This window comes from Trichechus manatus, unplaced genomic scaffold (genome assembly GCF_000243295.1).
Source record: "Trichechus manatus latirostris isolate Lorelei unplaced genomic scaffold, TriManLat1.0 scaffold00245, whole genome shotgun sequence".
In the NCBI taxonomy this organism is placed as follows: domain Eukaryota; kingdom Metazoa; phylum Chordata; class Mammalia; order Sirenia; family Trichechidae; genus Trichechus; species Trichechus manatus.
This window is the reverse complement of record NW_004444181.1, coordinates 2,231,663-2,249,490: the sequence shown is the minus strand read 5'-3', so window position 1 is coordinate 2,249,490 and position 17,828 is coordinate 2,231,663. Positions and strand designations below refer to the sequence as shown.

Genomic DNA, 17,828 nt, shown 5'->3' with positions numbered 1-17,828 from the left:
TCCAATATCAAGATAAAATATTAGAAGGTACAGTGATTGCACATTGTTTCACAGTCTTTTCACTCTAACCCATGGTAAAAAAATTCTGCAACCTAAACCAGCTTACCCCCAAATAAATGAATGAATATATATAAATTATATAAACAAAAAAATTCCTAAAACAGGATTTACTTATGTGTGATACATGTTGAAGTAATCTATTTCCTTTTTTAAAAATGCTTATCTTGACCCATTAGATTGATTTCATGATCTACTAATGGGTGGCATCTCATAATTTGAAAAACACTGGTCTAGTATAGTGGTTTGGATCGTGTATCTGAAGCCGAACGTGTTCAGAGTCTAATTCTGCTGCTTAAGTAACTTGGCCTCTGTAAGTTTCCATCTTCTCTTGTGTAAAATGGCAACATTAATAGCTCTTACTTTCTAGAGTTGTAAGGATTAAATGATGTGATGCCTGATGAGCACTTTAGTAGTACATGGCAACAGTCCTATGGATGGATGGTTGGATAAATAGATGATACCTGTGTGTACTGATATGGAAAGATTGTCCAAAATATATAATGAAAAGCAAAAAAGATACAGCTCAATATAAATATCCCATTGCATTTTTTAGAAGTATCCATAAACATATGCATAGTTTTAGAAGCATAGAAAATTTCTGTAAGGATTAAAAAAATCAAGTGGTAACCTCCTAAAACAGGGGGTTAATTTTTACTTTACCAACATTTGGATTCTTTGAATTTTTATGTATATTTATAAACGTATTTTTTAAAAACAAAGTTTAAAAGACATTGGCATTAAGGTGAAGTCTTCATATGTAAAATGAATATATAGAAATTTTTCATAGGATTATTGCAATTTTCAAATAAAAACGGGAAAACATTTTGTAAACCAAAAACCTATACGAATTTAGATATTTGGGAGTATGCTAAAGTAGAGAATAAAAATATGATTTAATAGTATGCTAATATCAACATATTTAAATTGCCTTGCTCATATTAGCCTGTGACCTTTAACTTTTTGAAGGTAACTAAAATTATTGTTTTTAAAACTTTAAATTGTTGTACAGCAGAAATAGTTATGTCACAAAGTTTTCAGGGAAGGAATGAAATAATAGGGATATTTTGTGGTGGAAATGATGTAAAAAATCTGATAGATAAAGTACTTAGGATCCATATTTCTGTGCTAGTATTTTGTTCTTGTTTCATTACAGGAAGCGTCCTGATCAGACTTGGGTTCAATGTGATTCCTGTCTAAAATGGCGAAAATTACCAGATGGGATAGATCAACTTCCTGAAAAATGGTATTGCTCCAATAACCCTGACCCACAGTTCAGGTACCATATAGTTGGTAGTACCCTTTTTGGAAAGGCAGAAAGTCCTTGTTCAAGGCACTGGTGACGTGTTATTCCCATGTGATTTTTCTGACTAGAAACTGTGATGTTCCAGAAGAACCTGAAGATGAGGATTTGGTGCATCCCACTTACGAAAAAACCTACAAAAAGAGGTGAGTGTTGAATTAGTGTAGGGTGAGAAAATGTTTCTACAGCATTAGTTGATGCTTTGCCAAGATAAAAATAGTGCAACTAGAAAAGATTATGACCCGTGATATGAGTTTTTTTTTAGTTTAGTTTATGCTGTGGATACATTATCAATTTACCTGATGTTTATTTCTGTCCAATCTGTAAGATACTTTGAGCACAGTATAGTTTGTCTCCTTGGGCTATACATAAATGAACTTTCAGGGACTTGTTGAGGAGCCCGGGTGATGCAGCAGTTAAGTGCTTGACCACTAACTGAAAGGTTGCTGGCTTGAATCCACCCAGCGGCCCTGCAGGAGAAAGACCTGGCAATCTATTCTCGTAAAGATTACAGCCTAAAAAACCCTATGTGGCAGTTCTTCTGTCAGATGGGGTCACCATGAGTCAAAATCAACTCGATGACACCTAACAATAACCCTTGACGAGCTTATCATTTAACAGGGAAGGTGATGAATACCTTTATAAAAGGTGTGATATGGTACTGTATGGAAGCTCGTAGGAGAGATTGCTTCAGATTGAGGGAAAGGAGGGCAGAAACAGATCAGGAAAGTTCATGAAGGAGGTCATCTTTGCACTACGACTTCCATGATGGGTAGAATGAGAATTACAGAGAAGAGTGAGTTCAGTGTAACTAAATATGTGAATGGTACAAATGGAAAATGGAGGTGGGTTAGGTAAGTTGGATAATGATAGTTAGCCGTGGTGAAATTTAAGCCAATGCACTGTACAGAGAAGGCTGAATTCACTAAGTTATATTTAAGGTCGCCATGAGTTGGAATTGACTCCGTAGCAACTAACAACAGCAACAAATTCTTGAAGAGAAATCCAGCAGCAGCAGGATTAGCAGTAAAGAAACCAGTTAGAAGCCTATTGTGGTATTTCAGTTCAGAGGTCTGAGAATAATACCTATGGGGGATGGAAAGCTTCAGGCAGACATTAGAAAGTTATTGAGATAAAAGGTAAAAATATTCCCCTGCATAAGGGCTTACAGTTGATTATAATGAAATTGAAGCGAAGTTCAGGAAATGTATCTGAGTAACTTAGCAGTACCCAGGCAAGTATATCATTGGAAAAGTAATAATGAAGTAAATTTAAATGTTTTCATTTTTCTTTAAAGAGACAAGGAAAAATTCAGGATCAGGCAACCGGAAATGCTTCCTCGGGTAATTAAACCTTTCATCTTATAGCTGTGCCTTAAAATGGGTAGCATATAGCTTAATAAGCACTGAATTTTAAATCTGGAGAGTAATCTAACCCGTTGAAGGGATCGTGTTCATTCAGTTCACTTCTTTTTTCCTGTACTTCTCCTTGCCCTCCTTCCCAACCCAACATCTTCATTCTACCTGTTCAGAGTTACTGTGTAGTTGGGGTTTTCTGAGAAAAGAGAAACATTCTTTTAAGAGTCCTGTCATGAGATAGGCAGTTAAGGAAAAATTCACAGGAACACCCAAGGAACAGTGCTCCAGCACTTACCTGGACAGAAGGGACAGTGTTTTTCTTTCCCTTTGTGGGCCACTGCTCTCACTGGCCCTTCCATTTCTGTCTGAGTGCTTAATGGCGTTAAGGAGCATATGCTGAGTAGATGAGTGGCTAGTTGTACTACTTCTGGTGTAAGAAGGATTGATCTGCTGCACATGTATGTGTCTGCTTGTAATTACATTGAAATGTTTTCTTATGAACTTTGGTTTTTTTTTTAACTCCATAATATTTATCTTTTTTTTTCCTGTCTGTTTGGTAATTTTCCCTCCCTCCTCCTCCCATTCCTGGTAACCATCAAAGAATATTTTTTTCCTTTTTTTTGTGTAAACCTTTTGTTGTTACTTTATAATAACTATCTCATACAATATTGTAAAAAATTTTTTTTGTACTTTAGATTTAGGTTTATAGAACAAATAGCTTCTCATTGAACAGTTAGTACACATTCTTTTATGACATTGGTTAACAACCCCACAACATGTTAACACTCTCCCTTCTCCACCTTGGGTTCTCTATTACCATTTTCCTGTCTCCTCCTGCCTTCTAGTCCTTGTCCCTGGACTGTTGTGCCCCATTTTGTGTCTCATTTTGTTTTATGGGCGTGTCTAATCTTTGGCTGAAGGGTGAACCTTGGGAGTGACTTCATTACTGAGCTAAAAGGGTGTCCGGGGGCCATACTCTTGGAGTTTCTCCAGTCTCTGGCAGGCCAGTAAGTCTGGTCTTTTTTTATACTTTGGTTTTTAAAGGTAGTGTTTTTCTAACTTTATCTTCAATCTCTCTATCTTAAGAAAATAAATTATTATATCTCAGTAAGTCCTTATAGCACAGGAGTTAGCAAACCTTTCTGAAAGGGCCAGATAGTAAATATTTTAGGCTTTGCGGGCCATATACAGTCTCTATTGTATGTTCTTTGTTTTTTTGTTTACAGTTCTTTAAAAAGTAAAGCCATTGGGGTAGCAACAAGGAATTTACATGTTTAAGATGGTTCTCGGTGTCTTTTGGAATAAGGGGACAAGGGAAGATTATACCTTGTGTTTTAGCATATCACATTAAAACAGTTCCTTTAAGATCATTTTTTTCCCCCAGCAGATTAGTGCTGAACTGCTGTTTCGGACGACCCCTGTTTCAAGTCAAAGCTTTTGTCCTGTGAAGGAAAGTGTTCCAAGAGGGCATCTTTCAGAAGCAGCAAATACTTACACAACAAGACTTATAAATAATAATCGAGTTTCACCCCAGTCTGAACCTGAGAGCAATAGGTCAGTGGCTAAGATGTGCTTTTTCCATGTTTGAGAATATTAAACAGGACCTTTACTTGACACCTCTGAGACGGTAATGCAGCTCTACGAGTTTGTAGTTTGCATGAATGTAAAAAGTGTTAAGGACAGGTTACTTTGCTTTTATTGTCTAAACTTAGCCCGCCCCACTTCTGCCACGCATTTAAATCAGTTTTTAAACATTAATATTAATTGTATTCATTGTGAAATTTGATCAAATTATACAGTATGAAGACTCCTACTTTTAAGGTGATGAATATCTAGGAGAAAAACATGGAACAGTTAGTACAGTGCTGTAATATCAAGTGTGACCTAAAAGTTCTTAGCATCGCCCGTAGCACATTACAGGCACTTACTGTATTTTAGATGAGTAGATGAAGAAGGAAGGGAGAAAGAAAGGGAAGAGCGATCTATGAATTGAATCATTAGCTTCCTTGGCTAGAATGGTCAGAGAAGACTGTGATTAGATGGTACTTAGGTTGGTTCCTGAAGTTCTAAAACCAGAACTCTGCATAGGTGGCCTATTCAAAGGTAATAGAATGAGCAAAGGTGAAGAAGAATAACTAAGTATCTTAGTCTGTCTTTACTTTTTAGCCTTGTCTAAGTCCGAGAGATAGCATGGGAAAAGAGTGCCTTCTTTTTACTAAGGGTTACCATAACTGAGCAAAATAGTCAGAACTGACAGCATAAATGCAGGTGATTTGTGATGAGTATTAGAACGTGGTCTCTTCTTCCTGATGGTAGCTGTGAATGTCGGGAAGCATTTTCATTATTCTGTTGGCTAGATTTCCTAGTTAAGAATTCCCAACTTTAATTTTTCAGAACATTGTATAAGCAAAGGTGCGAATCTCCCAAAAAAAATAGATTGTAAATTTATGACTAGATTCCAGGACTAGTTATTGGTGAGTAGATTGTTGATTGTCTTCAAGGATGTGCGTACATTATTGAGAAAAAAGTTCTGTAATGGTGATACTAAGTAACTGCATTATTAACATGAAACTTGAACCTGAAGGTTGAATCTCTAAACCATTGGCTTTCAATCATCTTTGATCTTTCTCACAGTAAGAAATATATTTTTATGCCCTGTATGACCCGGTATATACATGTACACATATGTAGTGTGTAGAAGAAAAATTGAAACAAAAATTTCACAAAATTGTATCCCTTATGTCTGTGACACAACCTTGCTATGTGTTATACATATCGTGCATGCCGTTAATTTATATTCAAAAAAATACTATGGCCCAGTAGACTGATTCATAAGCCACTAAATGGGTTATACGTGTAAGCTTAGAAACCGTGCTCTAGACCTGAGCTGTCCTGTATGGGAGCCTCTGGTCATATATGTGGTTATTTAAATTAATTAAAATTAAAAATTCAGCTACTCAGTTGCACTAGCCACATTTCAAGTGCTTAATAGTCACATGTGGCTAGTGACTAGCCAGTTAATGCGGATGTGAAACATTTCCATCACTGCAGAAAATTCCACTGAACAGCCTTGTTCTAGACCATTGGTTCTGGTTCTATTCAAAAAGGCTGATGAGTTGGTGCCTAGATTTAAGGCTCTAGCCTAGGACAACAGGTCTGGGAATTCATCTGCAATTTAATTTTCTGTGTTATGTGCTTAAATGCATTTTTTTTTTTTTTTTGAGACAGATTTTGTAGCTTCTATCAGATTCTCAGAGATTTTTGACCTCAAAAAAGCCTCAAGTAACTGCTTTTATGCATATATAAATTAAGGAAGGCATGTTATTAAATAGTTTGCTGTTTGTAACCTACATTTTCGGGACCCTTTTTGGGGATGGATTGCTACTTAACTAAGAGCTTGTGTTATTTTTACTGGTCTCCTTAATAGTCTTGGCTTTCTTTCTCAAGGTGGTTCCATAGATTACAGACAGAAGATATGGAATTTATTTTTAAAAGCAATTGCTATCAAAATGGAATAAGAGAATAAAGAGGGAAAAATTTTATTAAATAATTTCTAAAGCCTATATTGTCAAATTCATAAAGCCAGAGTCTGTGGAAAGATGGTACCTAAACTAAGTCTTAAGAAAGACAAATAGAAATTAGCTGCTAAGAAAAATAATAAGGACACTTTCAATTAAGCAGAGCAGAGTAGATAAACAAGAGGTCATTGATACAGCAGACTAGAGAAAGCCGAAACCCAGGCCTGCTGGAGGAGAGTGGCAAGATGACAAGAAGCAAATCAACTAGTTCCACAGATCCCAAGAAAGCCTCAGTACTTGGACATTGGGTACTTCTGAAGGTGAAGGATAGGGGTGAAAGCAGGAGGCTTACTTTAAGGAAGAGTAGTAGTTCTCCAAACCTTGTCCCTACCTGCAAAGTTTGGCAACTGCCCGTTTTCTTCCTCTGTCAGAAGGTGGGAAATTTCTCTTTCTGGAACAGTTTTTACTGCTAAAGGTAGGAGTGAGCCCCTGTTTTGGAAACTGAAGGAGTAAGGAAGTTTGAGTACTGAATGGTGAGAAACTCCTACTTCCTTCCCTTAGGTGGATCCCATACCACTAGCAGTCAGATTTATAATCTACCTTCCCACCCTCCCCCATAGGAGACTGAAAGATTCCTCTTGGGAAAACGACTGGACCAAGAGAAAAGCTCTAGCTGATGACTATTTAAGCACCCTTAGAATGACAAGCTCAACCCTCTCACAGCTTCTAGTCAGCTTCACTCTTAGAAACAGAGAGCCAAGGATCCCAGATGTCTGATCTCTAATACTGGACAACAAACTGAAACAAAGGGGCTAGAAGAAAACAATATGAAATTTATTGGGGATTGGGATGAATGTTGAACAAATACACCTCTTAGAAAGTAGAACAAAACGATAAACAGTTGGACGATGGAGAAAAGACAAAATATCAGTACAGGAGGGCCAACATCTGAAGAAGGGAATTTCAGAATGAGAAATTAGAAAACGGGAAGAAATACAACAAGAAGGACTGAATTTCCACTAAATACAGAGCATAGTGTATGGGAAAAGATCCATTCTAAGGCACATCATCATAAACTTTTATAACACCAGGGGAAAAGATAAGATATTAAAGCTTCCAGAGAGGAAAAACAGCTTACCTGTACAAGATCAGGAATCAGAGTGGCAGAAATACTGAATGTTAGATGAAAATGGAGTGGTGCCTTTAAAATTTTGAGAAAATAATGTCTACTTGAGGGTCTGTGTAACAGTTAAGCCAGCAGTGAACTTGAAAGTAGAATAAAGATATTTTCAAATGCAGAGCTTTACATTTTTATGTCCTATGTGCTCTTTTGCAAGATAGTGTTGAAGGTTGTACCCCATCACTCTGAGAAAGTAAGCTCAAGAGAGAAGAAAGTGTGGGATCTAGGAAACGGTCCCAGAGAGCAGACTCGTGCAGATTTCCCTCCAGGTGGGGAAGAAAGTAATCAGTTGGTCATAAATTCACAGAAAACTAACCACATGAGCAAAATGAGGCAGTTTTTAATTTAGGGAAGATTGTTTTCTTATGAAAGGTAGGTAATGCTGGTTATTTTGTGGCTCACCTTCAGTCACTGATTGCTGATAAAAATTATGATGGGCAAAGGGAATTTGCTGTGCCATTCACTGAGCTTGAGAATACAGGAGAAAGGGGTGTGGGAAGGTGGCGTTAGGGAGTCAGATTCTGTTTTGGACATAGATGCATTGAAATGCCTGAAGGATATCGGATGAAGAGATGTTTGGCTTTATACAGATCTGGCATTTCAAAGAGATCTTGATAGTTGTGTTCTCATCTGTAAAAGAAAAAAAGAATCTCGAAATTGTTGATCAGTACTATACGCTGTGTAACTTAATAAAAAAAAATGAGCGTGGGAATTTCTGAACAGTTTCAAGATACTTTAGTTATAAGAATGTTACAGTAGGTTGTTTGTTAGAATTATTACTTCAGGGTTGTCTAGGCTATTTATTTTATAATTTACTTTTTTTTTCAGCCTGAAACGGAGACTTTCTGTTCGTTCCTCAATTTTGAATGCAAAGAATCGGAGATTGACTAGTCAGACGTTTGAAAATTCTGCTTATAAAGATGATGATGATGAAGATGTCATCATCTTGGAGGAAAACAGTACTCCCAAACCTGCAGTAGATCATGATATTGAAATGAAATCGGAACAGGTTCACGTAGAGCAAAGTGGTGTTCAGATGGAGATTGTGGGTGATAATGAACCTTGCGGCCAGGCTAGTTCAACCAGCACCTCATCGTCCAGATGTGATCAGGGAACTACTGCAGCCACACAGACTGAAGTACCAAATCTGGTTGTTAAAAAGGAAGAAACTATTGAAGATGAAATAGACGCAAGGAATGATGCAGCTGCACTGGCATCCTGTGTGGATGCTGAAGCAAAGACACACGAAACCCAGGAAACTTTTGATAAATGTGCAGGTGATGCTGGCTGCCAGCTAAATGAAGTGAGAAACGAGCTACTTCTAGTTACTCAAGAGAGAGAAAATTTTAAAAGACAGTGCCATACACTTACTGACCAGGTGAAAGTGTTACAGCAGAGGATACTAGAACTGAACGACAAATATGTGAAGAAGGAAACTTGCCATCAATCTACTGAAACTGATGCTGTATTTTTACTTGAAAGTGTTAATGGCAAATCTGAAAGTCCAGACTACATGACATCTCAGTATCAGCAAGCTTTAGAAGAAATAGAAAGGCTGAAAAAACAGTGCAGTGCTTTGCAACATGTGAAAGCTGAATGCAGTCAGTGTTGTAATAGTGAGAGTAAAAGTGAAATGGATGAAATGGCTGTGCAGCTTGATGATGTATTTAGACAGCTGGACAAATGCAGTGTTGAGAGGGACCAATATAAAAGGGAGGTGAGTTATTTCATCCAACACAATGATAGTAATGGGAGTCCATGGGCATTTAAACCTGAAAGACCTGCTAACTCCTCATTCCTCCCTTCCCCCAGCCCCTGGCAACCACTGTCTTCTTTCTGTTTCTGTGCATTTGTTTTTTCTAGATATTTCCTATAAATGGAATTATGCAATATTTGTCCTTTTATATCTGACTTGTTAACTATCTGTTGATGGACACTTTGAGTTGTTTCCACCTTTTGACTGTTACGCATAATGCTACAGTGAACGTTGGTGTGCAAGTATTTGAGTCTCTTCTTTCACTTTTTTTGGGCATATACCTAGGAGTAGAATTGCTGGGTCATATGGTAATTCTGTGTGTAAGTTTTTGAGGAACCACCAAACTGTTTTCTAAACAGCAGCTGCACCATTCCCACCAGCAATGCACAAGGGTTCCAGTTTCTCCACATCCCCACCAACACGTTATTTTCTGTTTTTTTGATAATAGCTTTCCTAGTGTGGTTTCGATTTACAGTTCCCTAATGACTTGAGCATCTTTTCATGTGTTTTTTGGCTATTTGTATATCTTTGGTGAAATAATCTCTTCAGGTCCTTCACCCATTTTTTTGATTGGGTTGTTGGTCTTTTTCTAGTTGAGTTTTAGGAGTTTTTTATATATTCTGTATATTAAAACCTTATCAGATTTCCAGATATTTTCTCACATTCTATAGGTTGTCTTTTCACTTTCTTGGTAATGTTGTAGGGACGTTCTTGTTTCTTACAATGTCTTGAGGAGATGGGCATTACTGAAATTTAATGGGTTGTGTCCAGGCATGGTAAATGTCCTGTAGTGCTCAGGACATTGCTGTGCAATGAAGAATGTCCTGCTCAAAATGCCAGTATCACCCCCATTGAAACACTCAGTTATTCAATTTGATAGGAACTTTATATCCATTATTAATAAGCCTTATAATAACCATGCAGGGTAGATAGAGGTATCCTCATTTTATAGATGTGCCCTGTATTAAGTTCGTTTGCAGATAACAAAACTCCAAATAACAGGGGCAGCTCCATGGTCACAAGAGACTCAGACTCTTCCTGCATTGTTACTTCGCTTCTCAAGGGGCAGTTGTGGTCTGAGGTGGCTCTGCAGGATCAGCCTTTGTGTCTACATTCCAAGCAGCAGGAAAGAGAAGGGAGAAGGGGTGTGATTACTTAAAAGATGCTTCCTGGAAGTTGCTTGCATTCCATCCATTAGAACTTAGTCACCTGGCTAATGGGTGCCTGGGAGCTGTAGTTCTGCTTTCAGGAGACAAGTAGCAGCCTCTGTACATGCCCCCACTTCAAATTCAGGTAGCTCCTTTTTTTAAAATCTATTTTATGTATTGATATTTTTATGTGGTGTTTGAAAAGAGGGTTCCTGCCAAAAAAAAGGATTTGGAAACCATAATATAGTACTGTGCTTAATCCTTCGTGGAAATATTGCTGACATAACTTCTCATTTAAACATTCATCTTGAAATGTTGGCTCATGAGGTAGATGACAAAATATTTTAAAAATCAATATAAACTCACTATTATAACTTATACCTGGTGAGTGTTCAAGAAATAAAAGCCACTGTCACTGTAAGTTGGAATTGACTTGACGGCAATGGGTTGTGACATCAACATAATTCAGGCATTTTATATTTTTGTTTTTGGTTTTTAGGTACCATTTATTTTTGGTCAAGTGGTAATATTGTATTGTTTCAATGTAAAAAGATACAGAGGTGAAATTATAAACAAATGAAGCTTGGTTTATAGCACACTTTTTCTCTAACATGTTCAGTAGTTGGTAATTTTGTCAAACAGGTTTTCTAAATTTCTTGGCTTAAATTTGCACTTTGGCATTATTATTTTTAAGTTTTACAATGATAAAATTAATTTATTTGTATTTTTGTCAGGTTGAATTGTTGGAAATGGAAAAATCACAAATCCGTTCACAATGTGAAGAACTCAAAACTGAAATTGAAAAATTAAAATCTACAAGTCAACAAATAGGAACAGTTTCAACTTCAAGTAACATCGAGGAGTCTATAAATTATGCTGATGGGGAAAGGTAATATTAAATGAGGTTGGTGATTCGAATCCACCCAGCAGTTCCATGGGAGAAAGACTTGGCAGTCTGCTCCCATATAGATTATGGTCTAGAAAACCCTACGGGGCAGTTCTTTTCTGTCACATGGGGTTGCTATGAGTTGAAAAATTGATTTGGCACCTAACAGCAATCATCTTTGTAATGCATTGGTAATATAGTAACTTACCAATTAATTTAATGTTTTTTTTTTTTTTTTTTTAATGTGCCATGAACTATGCTTTAGCTATATTAGCTCATTTATTTCAGCAGCCCTGTGAGAGAAGAATTATTATTTATCTGTTTTATAGATGATGAAGCTGAGGTTTATAGAAGTTAAGATCTTGTCCCAGGTCACATACTTGGGTCTCTGACTCCAGGGCCCAGACGTGTCTGATGTTCAGTTTTTTAATATGTACAGTAGGGATGATTACATTCCTTTAATATGGTTTTTTTTTTTTTTAATTTTGACACAATTTCAGACTTACAGAAAGATTTAGGAGTATTTCTGATCATCTTATCAATTACTTATTTTTAGAATATTCAATGTATATTTAAAATTTATTCTAACAAAGAAGTGAAGGAGGGATTTCTTGGGGTTAAAGAAGAGTGTTTTTTATCAGAAAGTGTAATGGAGTATAGTTTGATCCCTAGGGTATCTTATTAAGCCTTGTAACTTTACTCAGCCTGCAGTTTTATCTTATGGTTTGCAAATCCTCATTTCAAGGAGCCCTGGTTAAGCACTCAGCTGCTAACTGAAGGATCAGCAGTTCAAACCTACCAGCTGCTCTGTGGGAGAAAAGACCTGGCAGTCTGCTCCCATATAGATTAAATCTATTGCCGTTGAGAACATTCCGACTCCTGACGACGCTGCAGGACAGAGTAGAACTGCCTCATAGGGTTTCCAAGGCCATACATCTGTACAGAAACAGACTGCCACATTTTCTCCTGCAGAGTGGCTGGTGGTTTTGAACTGCTGACCTTTCAGTTAGCAGCTAAGTGCTTAACCACTACGCCATGAGGGCTCCTTCCTTGAAAGATTACAGCCTAGGAAACCCTATGGAGCAGTTCTGCTGTGTCATATAGGGTTGCTATGAGTCAGAATCAACTCGACAGCACACAGCAACAGCCTCATTTCACTGCGTGCCTTTCCTAATCTTAACGTTTAGGAAATCACAAAATTACACTAATTGCTATTGTCCCAATGATTGTCAGGTGATTATCATTGATTTTACCTGGTAAGTGATTGTCAGGAAGAAGTTCTTAATTCTCTTACAACAAAATAGCAATAAATGAATGATTATGCTATCTCAGTAAGATTTAAAATGGGCCCGAGGTTCTGTTTTGCTTTGTTTTGTTTTTGATAGCGGGGGGAGCATCGATGTAGGTGGGGAGCTGACAGTGTTGGTGAGTTGATGGCTTACCATTCAAAATGTTACTGCGTAGTCATTAAGGGCTAAAATTGTGCAACTCTACATGAGACCTAAAAGGTACTAGTGTTGAGAAATGTCTCCCACCATCCTCACTTAACATATTACTTTGTCTTTTAGCTTATGTTTTAAAAAGATAGGATCGAGCAGTACGTGGAGAAATGGAGGGTGTGGAAATGATGTGAAATTTTATCAAAGGTCCAGTGGACTCTTACCATGGAAGCTCACGAAACTAACATGCCTAAAATCACATTTGTGTATTATCAACCCAAGGATGAGCATCTTAACACCTTCAAAGATTTCCACCCTAGAAAAGATCAGTACCTAAACTAAATAAGGACTTAACTCTATTTGGAGGGAGCATCGGGCGCTAAACCAGAGCATTGTAACATTCTTAATTCATGTGTGTCTGACAGTCTTTGAAGCAAAAGTTACCTTGAAGTTTTAGGTATTTTATGTAATTGCTTAAATACTTTTTGGAATTTTTTTAAACTCTGAAATGTTGACAATTAGATACATGTACATACACTTGGAAAGAATGAGAGTGATCATCTAATCCAGGATTTTACAGTGTTTTCAGCAAAACACTTTTCTAAAATACATGGTAAAATGGATATTCCGTGAACTCTAGCATATTATAAGTTTAGAGAAACAATTTAGTTTATTTTCTCAAAAGAAAGCCAAAATGCAGAGATACATTCTTATTCTTAGACTAATGTTCTTTCTAGTATATCACTGTTATTTTCCAGATGATGGTAATATTTTAAATTGCAAATAGCATCTTCTAGTTTATATATTTTACTAGTTGATGTTTTCTCCAATCTGCAGCTTATAAATTTATCAGTGGGAACCAAGCAGAGCCACTAGTTTTAAGTTCCACATAAATATTAAACTGTGTTATAATGCTCTTCTAAAACTTTAATATTTGTGTTGCAGCCTCAAACTTCGATCGCTTCGCATTAACGTGGGACAGCTGCTGGCTATGATTGTGCCTGATCTAGATCTTCAGCAAGTAAATTATGATGTTGATGTAGTTGATGAGATTTTAGGACAAGTTGTTGAACAAATGAGTGAAATCAGTAGTACTTAACATACATTTGATGTGAGATAATAAAAATACCTGCTCAATGCTTTTGGTTGTACAGCTTTCAAAATGTAAACAATTTTGTTTTATAGATAACGATAGGTAACAGAAGAACCATAATCTTTGCATTATGCTTTCAAAATGTGTTGAATTCTATGCATTCAAGTGTGGCCACAAATATTGTGGACACATTATCATACGTTTTCAAATAACTTGAGAATTGTTGGTATTGAGCGGCTGAGTATCAAACTCAAGATTCTGTTTTGAAATGTAAATATTTGTAATTTAAGTCTGCACATATTTTTTTATTACCCTAGAGAACTTCAGTGTTTTTCACCAAGAGCTTTTCAGGTTGCCCCCAACCTTTGTGCAATCTTTTCTGGTTCCCCAAAGTGTATTTTTCTCTGAATTGAGGGCTGTGCCATAATACAAATGGAAATGTTACCTTTGATTTTCTTAAGAAAAAGTTTAAGCAGGATTTTTAAAAAATGTAATAGCAGTCCTGAGAAGACTGGTTGTAAGTGAATTGAGCATTAATATTTCTTTTCTATAAATTCCTATCTCTTAAAATATTTTATTCATGAAAATAAGGAAGCAGAAACTGACTCCAGTTTGCCAGGATTTTCTTGTGCTGAGATTGCCAATCATGGTTAAATACAAAGTGTTTTTATAGAACAAAGAGATGATCTTTAATATAAAATGAAAGTATTCAAAGTATTCAGTGTATCATCCAGTTTACTTTGAAGCCCATTTTTGGCTGCTTGGTCAACATAGAGTGGGCACAGTAATTGTTTTAATATTTCTTTTTGTGAAATTTCCTGTACAGCCTTTTATAGGATTACTTACAGGTTAATATGAGTTGAGGAAGACAATCTTTCTCGAAAATACTACATACCCTTTATTATATTACAGATTTAAGTGTTTTATCCTGGAGTTAGAGCAAGAAAACTGCCCTAGGATTATAGTATTACATGCCACAAAAAACCACGCTTAATTGGTCTCATGTTTTCTGCAGTTTGAAAGAGATGGCTTTCTATTAAGTATAACTATGTATATATAATTAAAAATCATATTTTCCACAACTAAAATGTGCATTATTTTTTTCAAAGTTTTATCATTGTTATTTATTTTTACTTTTGTTTCTGAATATTCAATTCTTGTTCATTTTCTATGTATGCTTAATTACATGTCTGTTATATACAATATTAAATTTTTACTGTATATTAACTTCTGGAAAGAGCAAATAAATGAAGATTGTTTTTATTTGCTTGATAAAATAATTGAAAGTGTATTTTTTGTATGAAGCTGGTTTTCTGTCACAATTGTATCCACCCAAATTTTAAAATATCTTGTAATAAAAATATATGATGCCTAATTTTTCAGATGTTACTTTAAAGAATTCTATATATTAACTCCAAACTATATTTTTAAAACTGAGAATGTATCCTTTAGACCCTAAATTGAGCTCCTTTTTCTATGTTACTTACAAGTTATATTTGAGGACTAAGACTATTTGCATTGAGACTAAGGCTGAGCTCTTTCCACAGAGAAAGAGCCCGTGTGTGTGTGTGTGTGTGTGTGTGTAACTTAGTTCTGCAAGTAAGAAGAAACTTTGTCTTTGATTGTAGAGCATGTCTCAGATGTGTGAATATTTATGTGGTAGTTCTTTCTGGAAGTTGCCCTTTTAATCAGCTTGTATATCCTTGCCAAAAAATATATTTTATATGGCTGTTATCTGTCTTAGTGGGAAAATTAATCATAGAGTTAGTAAGAGAAACTTACTTGCTAAATTGATTCTTTGAAAGTACTTAACATATTTTAACCCTTAAAGAAAATATTGCCAAGATATGAGGCTTTGAAAACATGACTAACAAGAAATTCAACAGGACAATGTGGGCTTTCATGATATGCGCAGTACTTAGGTAGATACCTGACTTTTTACTGTTACATTAAATTTATAAAAGGCTAGTACATGAGAGCAGTGTTGCTTTAACTAGCATTTATTACTTGAAAACAAAAGAAAAAAAATACACGAGGAGGTAAACCAGAATAGTTCATAATTTCTACAAATAGGATCTAATTTCATCAGCCAAGGCTACAAAATATTAGTGAAAACCAAGTGACTAAATAAAGCAGAAACAGATTCTTTTCACTTTCTTGAAAATGTCCTGTGCACCGAAGTTTTTAATTTTAATGAAGTCCAGTTTATTTTTTCTTTTGTTGCTCATGCTTTTGGTATTATATCTATGAATCCATTGCAAAATACAAGGTCCTAAAGATTTACTCCTATGTTTCCTTCTACAGGTTTTATGGTTTTAGCTTGTATGTGGGTCATTGATCCATTTGGAATTAATTTTTGTATATGGTGTGAGGTAGGGTCCAACCTCATTCTTTTGCATGTGAAAATCCAATTGTCTGAGCACTTTTGTTGAAAGGACTACCCTTTTCCCATTGAATGGACTTGGAACCCTTGTCAAAAAACAATTGGCCATAGATGTATGGGTTTATTTCTGGACTCTCAGTTCTGTTCCATTGGTCTATTTGTCTATCCTTTTTCAAGTACCACATTGTTTTGATTACTGTAGCTTTGTAGTAAGTTTTGAAATCCCTCCCATAATATTTTGAAACACGTTCTAGCTGTCATATGATTTTATCTAAATAGTTTATTATCATCTCTAAAATATAAGCTCCTTTTTCAAAACACAAAAACAGTACTGTTGTTATACGTTTAAAAATTAATGATTCCTTAATAATAAATTGAATCAGTGTTCAAATTTCTTTTGTCATTTCATTATTATTTTTTCAGTTGTTTTGTTTATGTTAGAATCTGAACAAAATCGACACATTGTATTTCGTTGCTGTGTCTCTGAAGTTTCTTTAAATCTGTACATTCTTCGTCCTCTGTCTTTAAGATATCACTAAGGATGTATAAGGAGCCCTGGGTGGTACAGAGGTTAAGCCCATGGCTGCTAGCCAAAAGGTTGGTGGTTCAAAAGCACTAGCTGCTCCGCAGGAGAAAGATGTGGCAATCTGCTTCCATAAAGATTACAGCCTTGGAAACTGTGTGGGGCCGTTCTACTCTGTCATATAGGGTCACTGTGAGTCTGAACCAGCCTGATGGCAATGGTTTTGGTTTTAGGGATGTATAATCAAATTTGTGTGTTTGCCAATCACTTGAAGTAATTTGTTTCTGTGTGGTTAAGCCTCCAAATGATACACAGCTTCATTTATATGATTTATTTTAAATTTGTAGGTATTACTTTGTATGTGTGATGTAAAATTTTATTCAGGTTTTTTTAAGCAATTGAGTAATTTACATTATAAAATATACCTATTTTAAGTGTGTATTTCCATGAGGTTTGATAAATGCATACAGTCATGCACCCACCAATGCAGTTAAGATATAGACCATTTTCATCACTGCACAAAGCACACTGTGCCCATTTGTAGTCATCCCTATCAGCCCACTCCCCAACCAGGTACAGGTAACCACTGATCTGCTGTCACTGTAGTTTAATTCTGTGTTTTCTAGTACACCATGTAAATGGGACTATAGAATATGTACTCTTTGGTGTTGGGCTACTTTCAGTCAGCATGTTTCTGAAATTATCCATGTTGTGTATATCAGTTCATTTTTTTTATTATTGAGTACTATTCAGTTGCATGAATAAGTCACACTTTGTTTATCCTTTCACTTGCTGGGTATTTATACTGTTTCCAATTGGGATCTTATGAATAAATGATCTGTGTACATTCATGTACAAGTCTTTGGACATGTTTTTATTTCTCTTGAGTGAATACATAGGAGTGGAATGGCTGAGTTTTATGGTAGTTTTAGGTTTAACTTGATGAGAAACTGCCACCCTGTTCCAAACTGCTTATAACATTTTGCATTGCCAGCAGTGTCTGAGAGTTTTAGTTCCTGACATCCTTGTCAATACATGATATTGCAGTGTATTTCATTTTGGTTTTTCTAATGAGTGTATTACAGCTGGACAAATAAGCAATATCATGATAAATGGAGAAAATATTGAAGTTTCTAAGGATTTCATTTTACTTAGGTCCACAATCAGCATCTACAGAAGCAGCA

At 35.9% G+C, this 17,828-nt stretch overlaps 1 protein-coding gene across 2 annotated transcripts in view; it reads left to right on the top strand.

The window, feature by feature from the left end:
- Positions 1-15,766, top strand: part of MORC3 (MORC family CW-type zinc finger 3) — a 46,544-nt gene extending 30,778 nt beyond the window's left edge. The window contains exons 11-17 of one of the 2 annotated variants that reach the window (XM_004389443.3): positions 1,214-1,336; positions 1,432-1,506; positions 2,658-2,703; positions 4,106-4,272; positions 8,245-9,133; positions 11,055-11,209; positions 13,591-15,766. In XM_004389443.3, coding sequence (XP_004389500.1) covers positions 1,214-1,336; positions 1,432-1,506; positions 2,658-2,703; positions 4,106-4,272; positions 8,245-9,133; positions 11,055-11,209; positions 13,591-13,744 — 1,609 coding nt within the window. In that variant the 3' untranslated portion in view covers positions 13,745-15,766. Of the gene's footprint in view, positions 1-1,213; positions 1,337-1,431; positions 1,507-2,657; positions 2,704-4,102; positions 4,273-8,244; positions 9,134-11,054; positions 11,210-13,590 lie in introns of both variants that reach the window. The other variant, XM_023724415.1, reaches the window with a different exon arrangement.
- Positions 15,767-17,828: the final 2,062 nt, after the last annotated feature.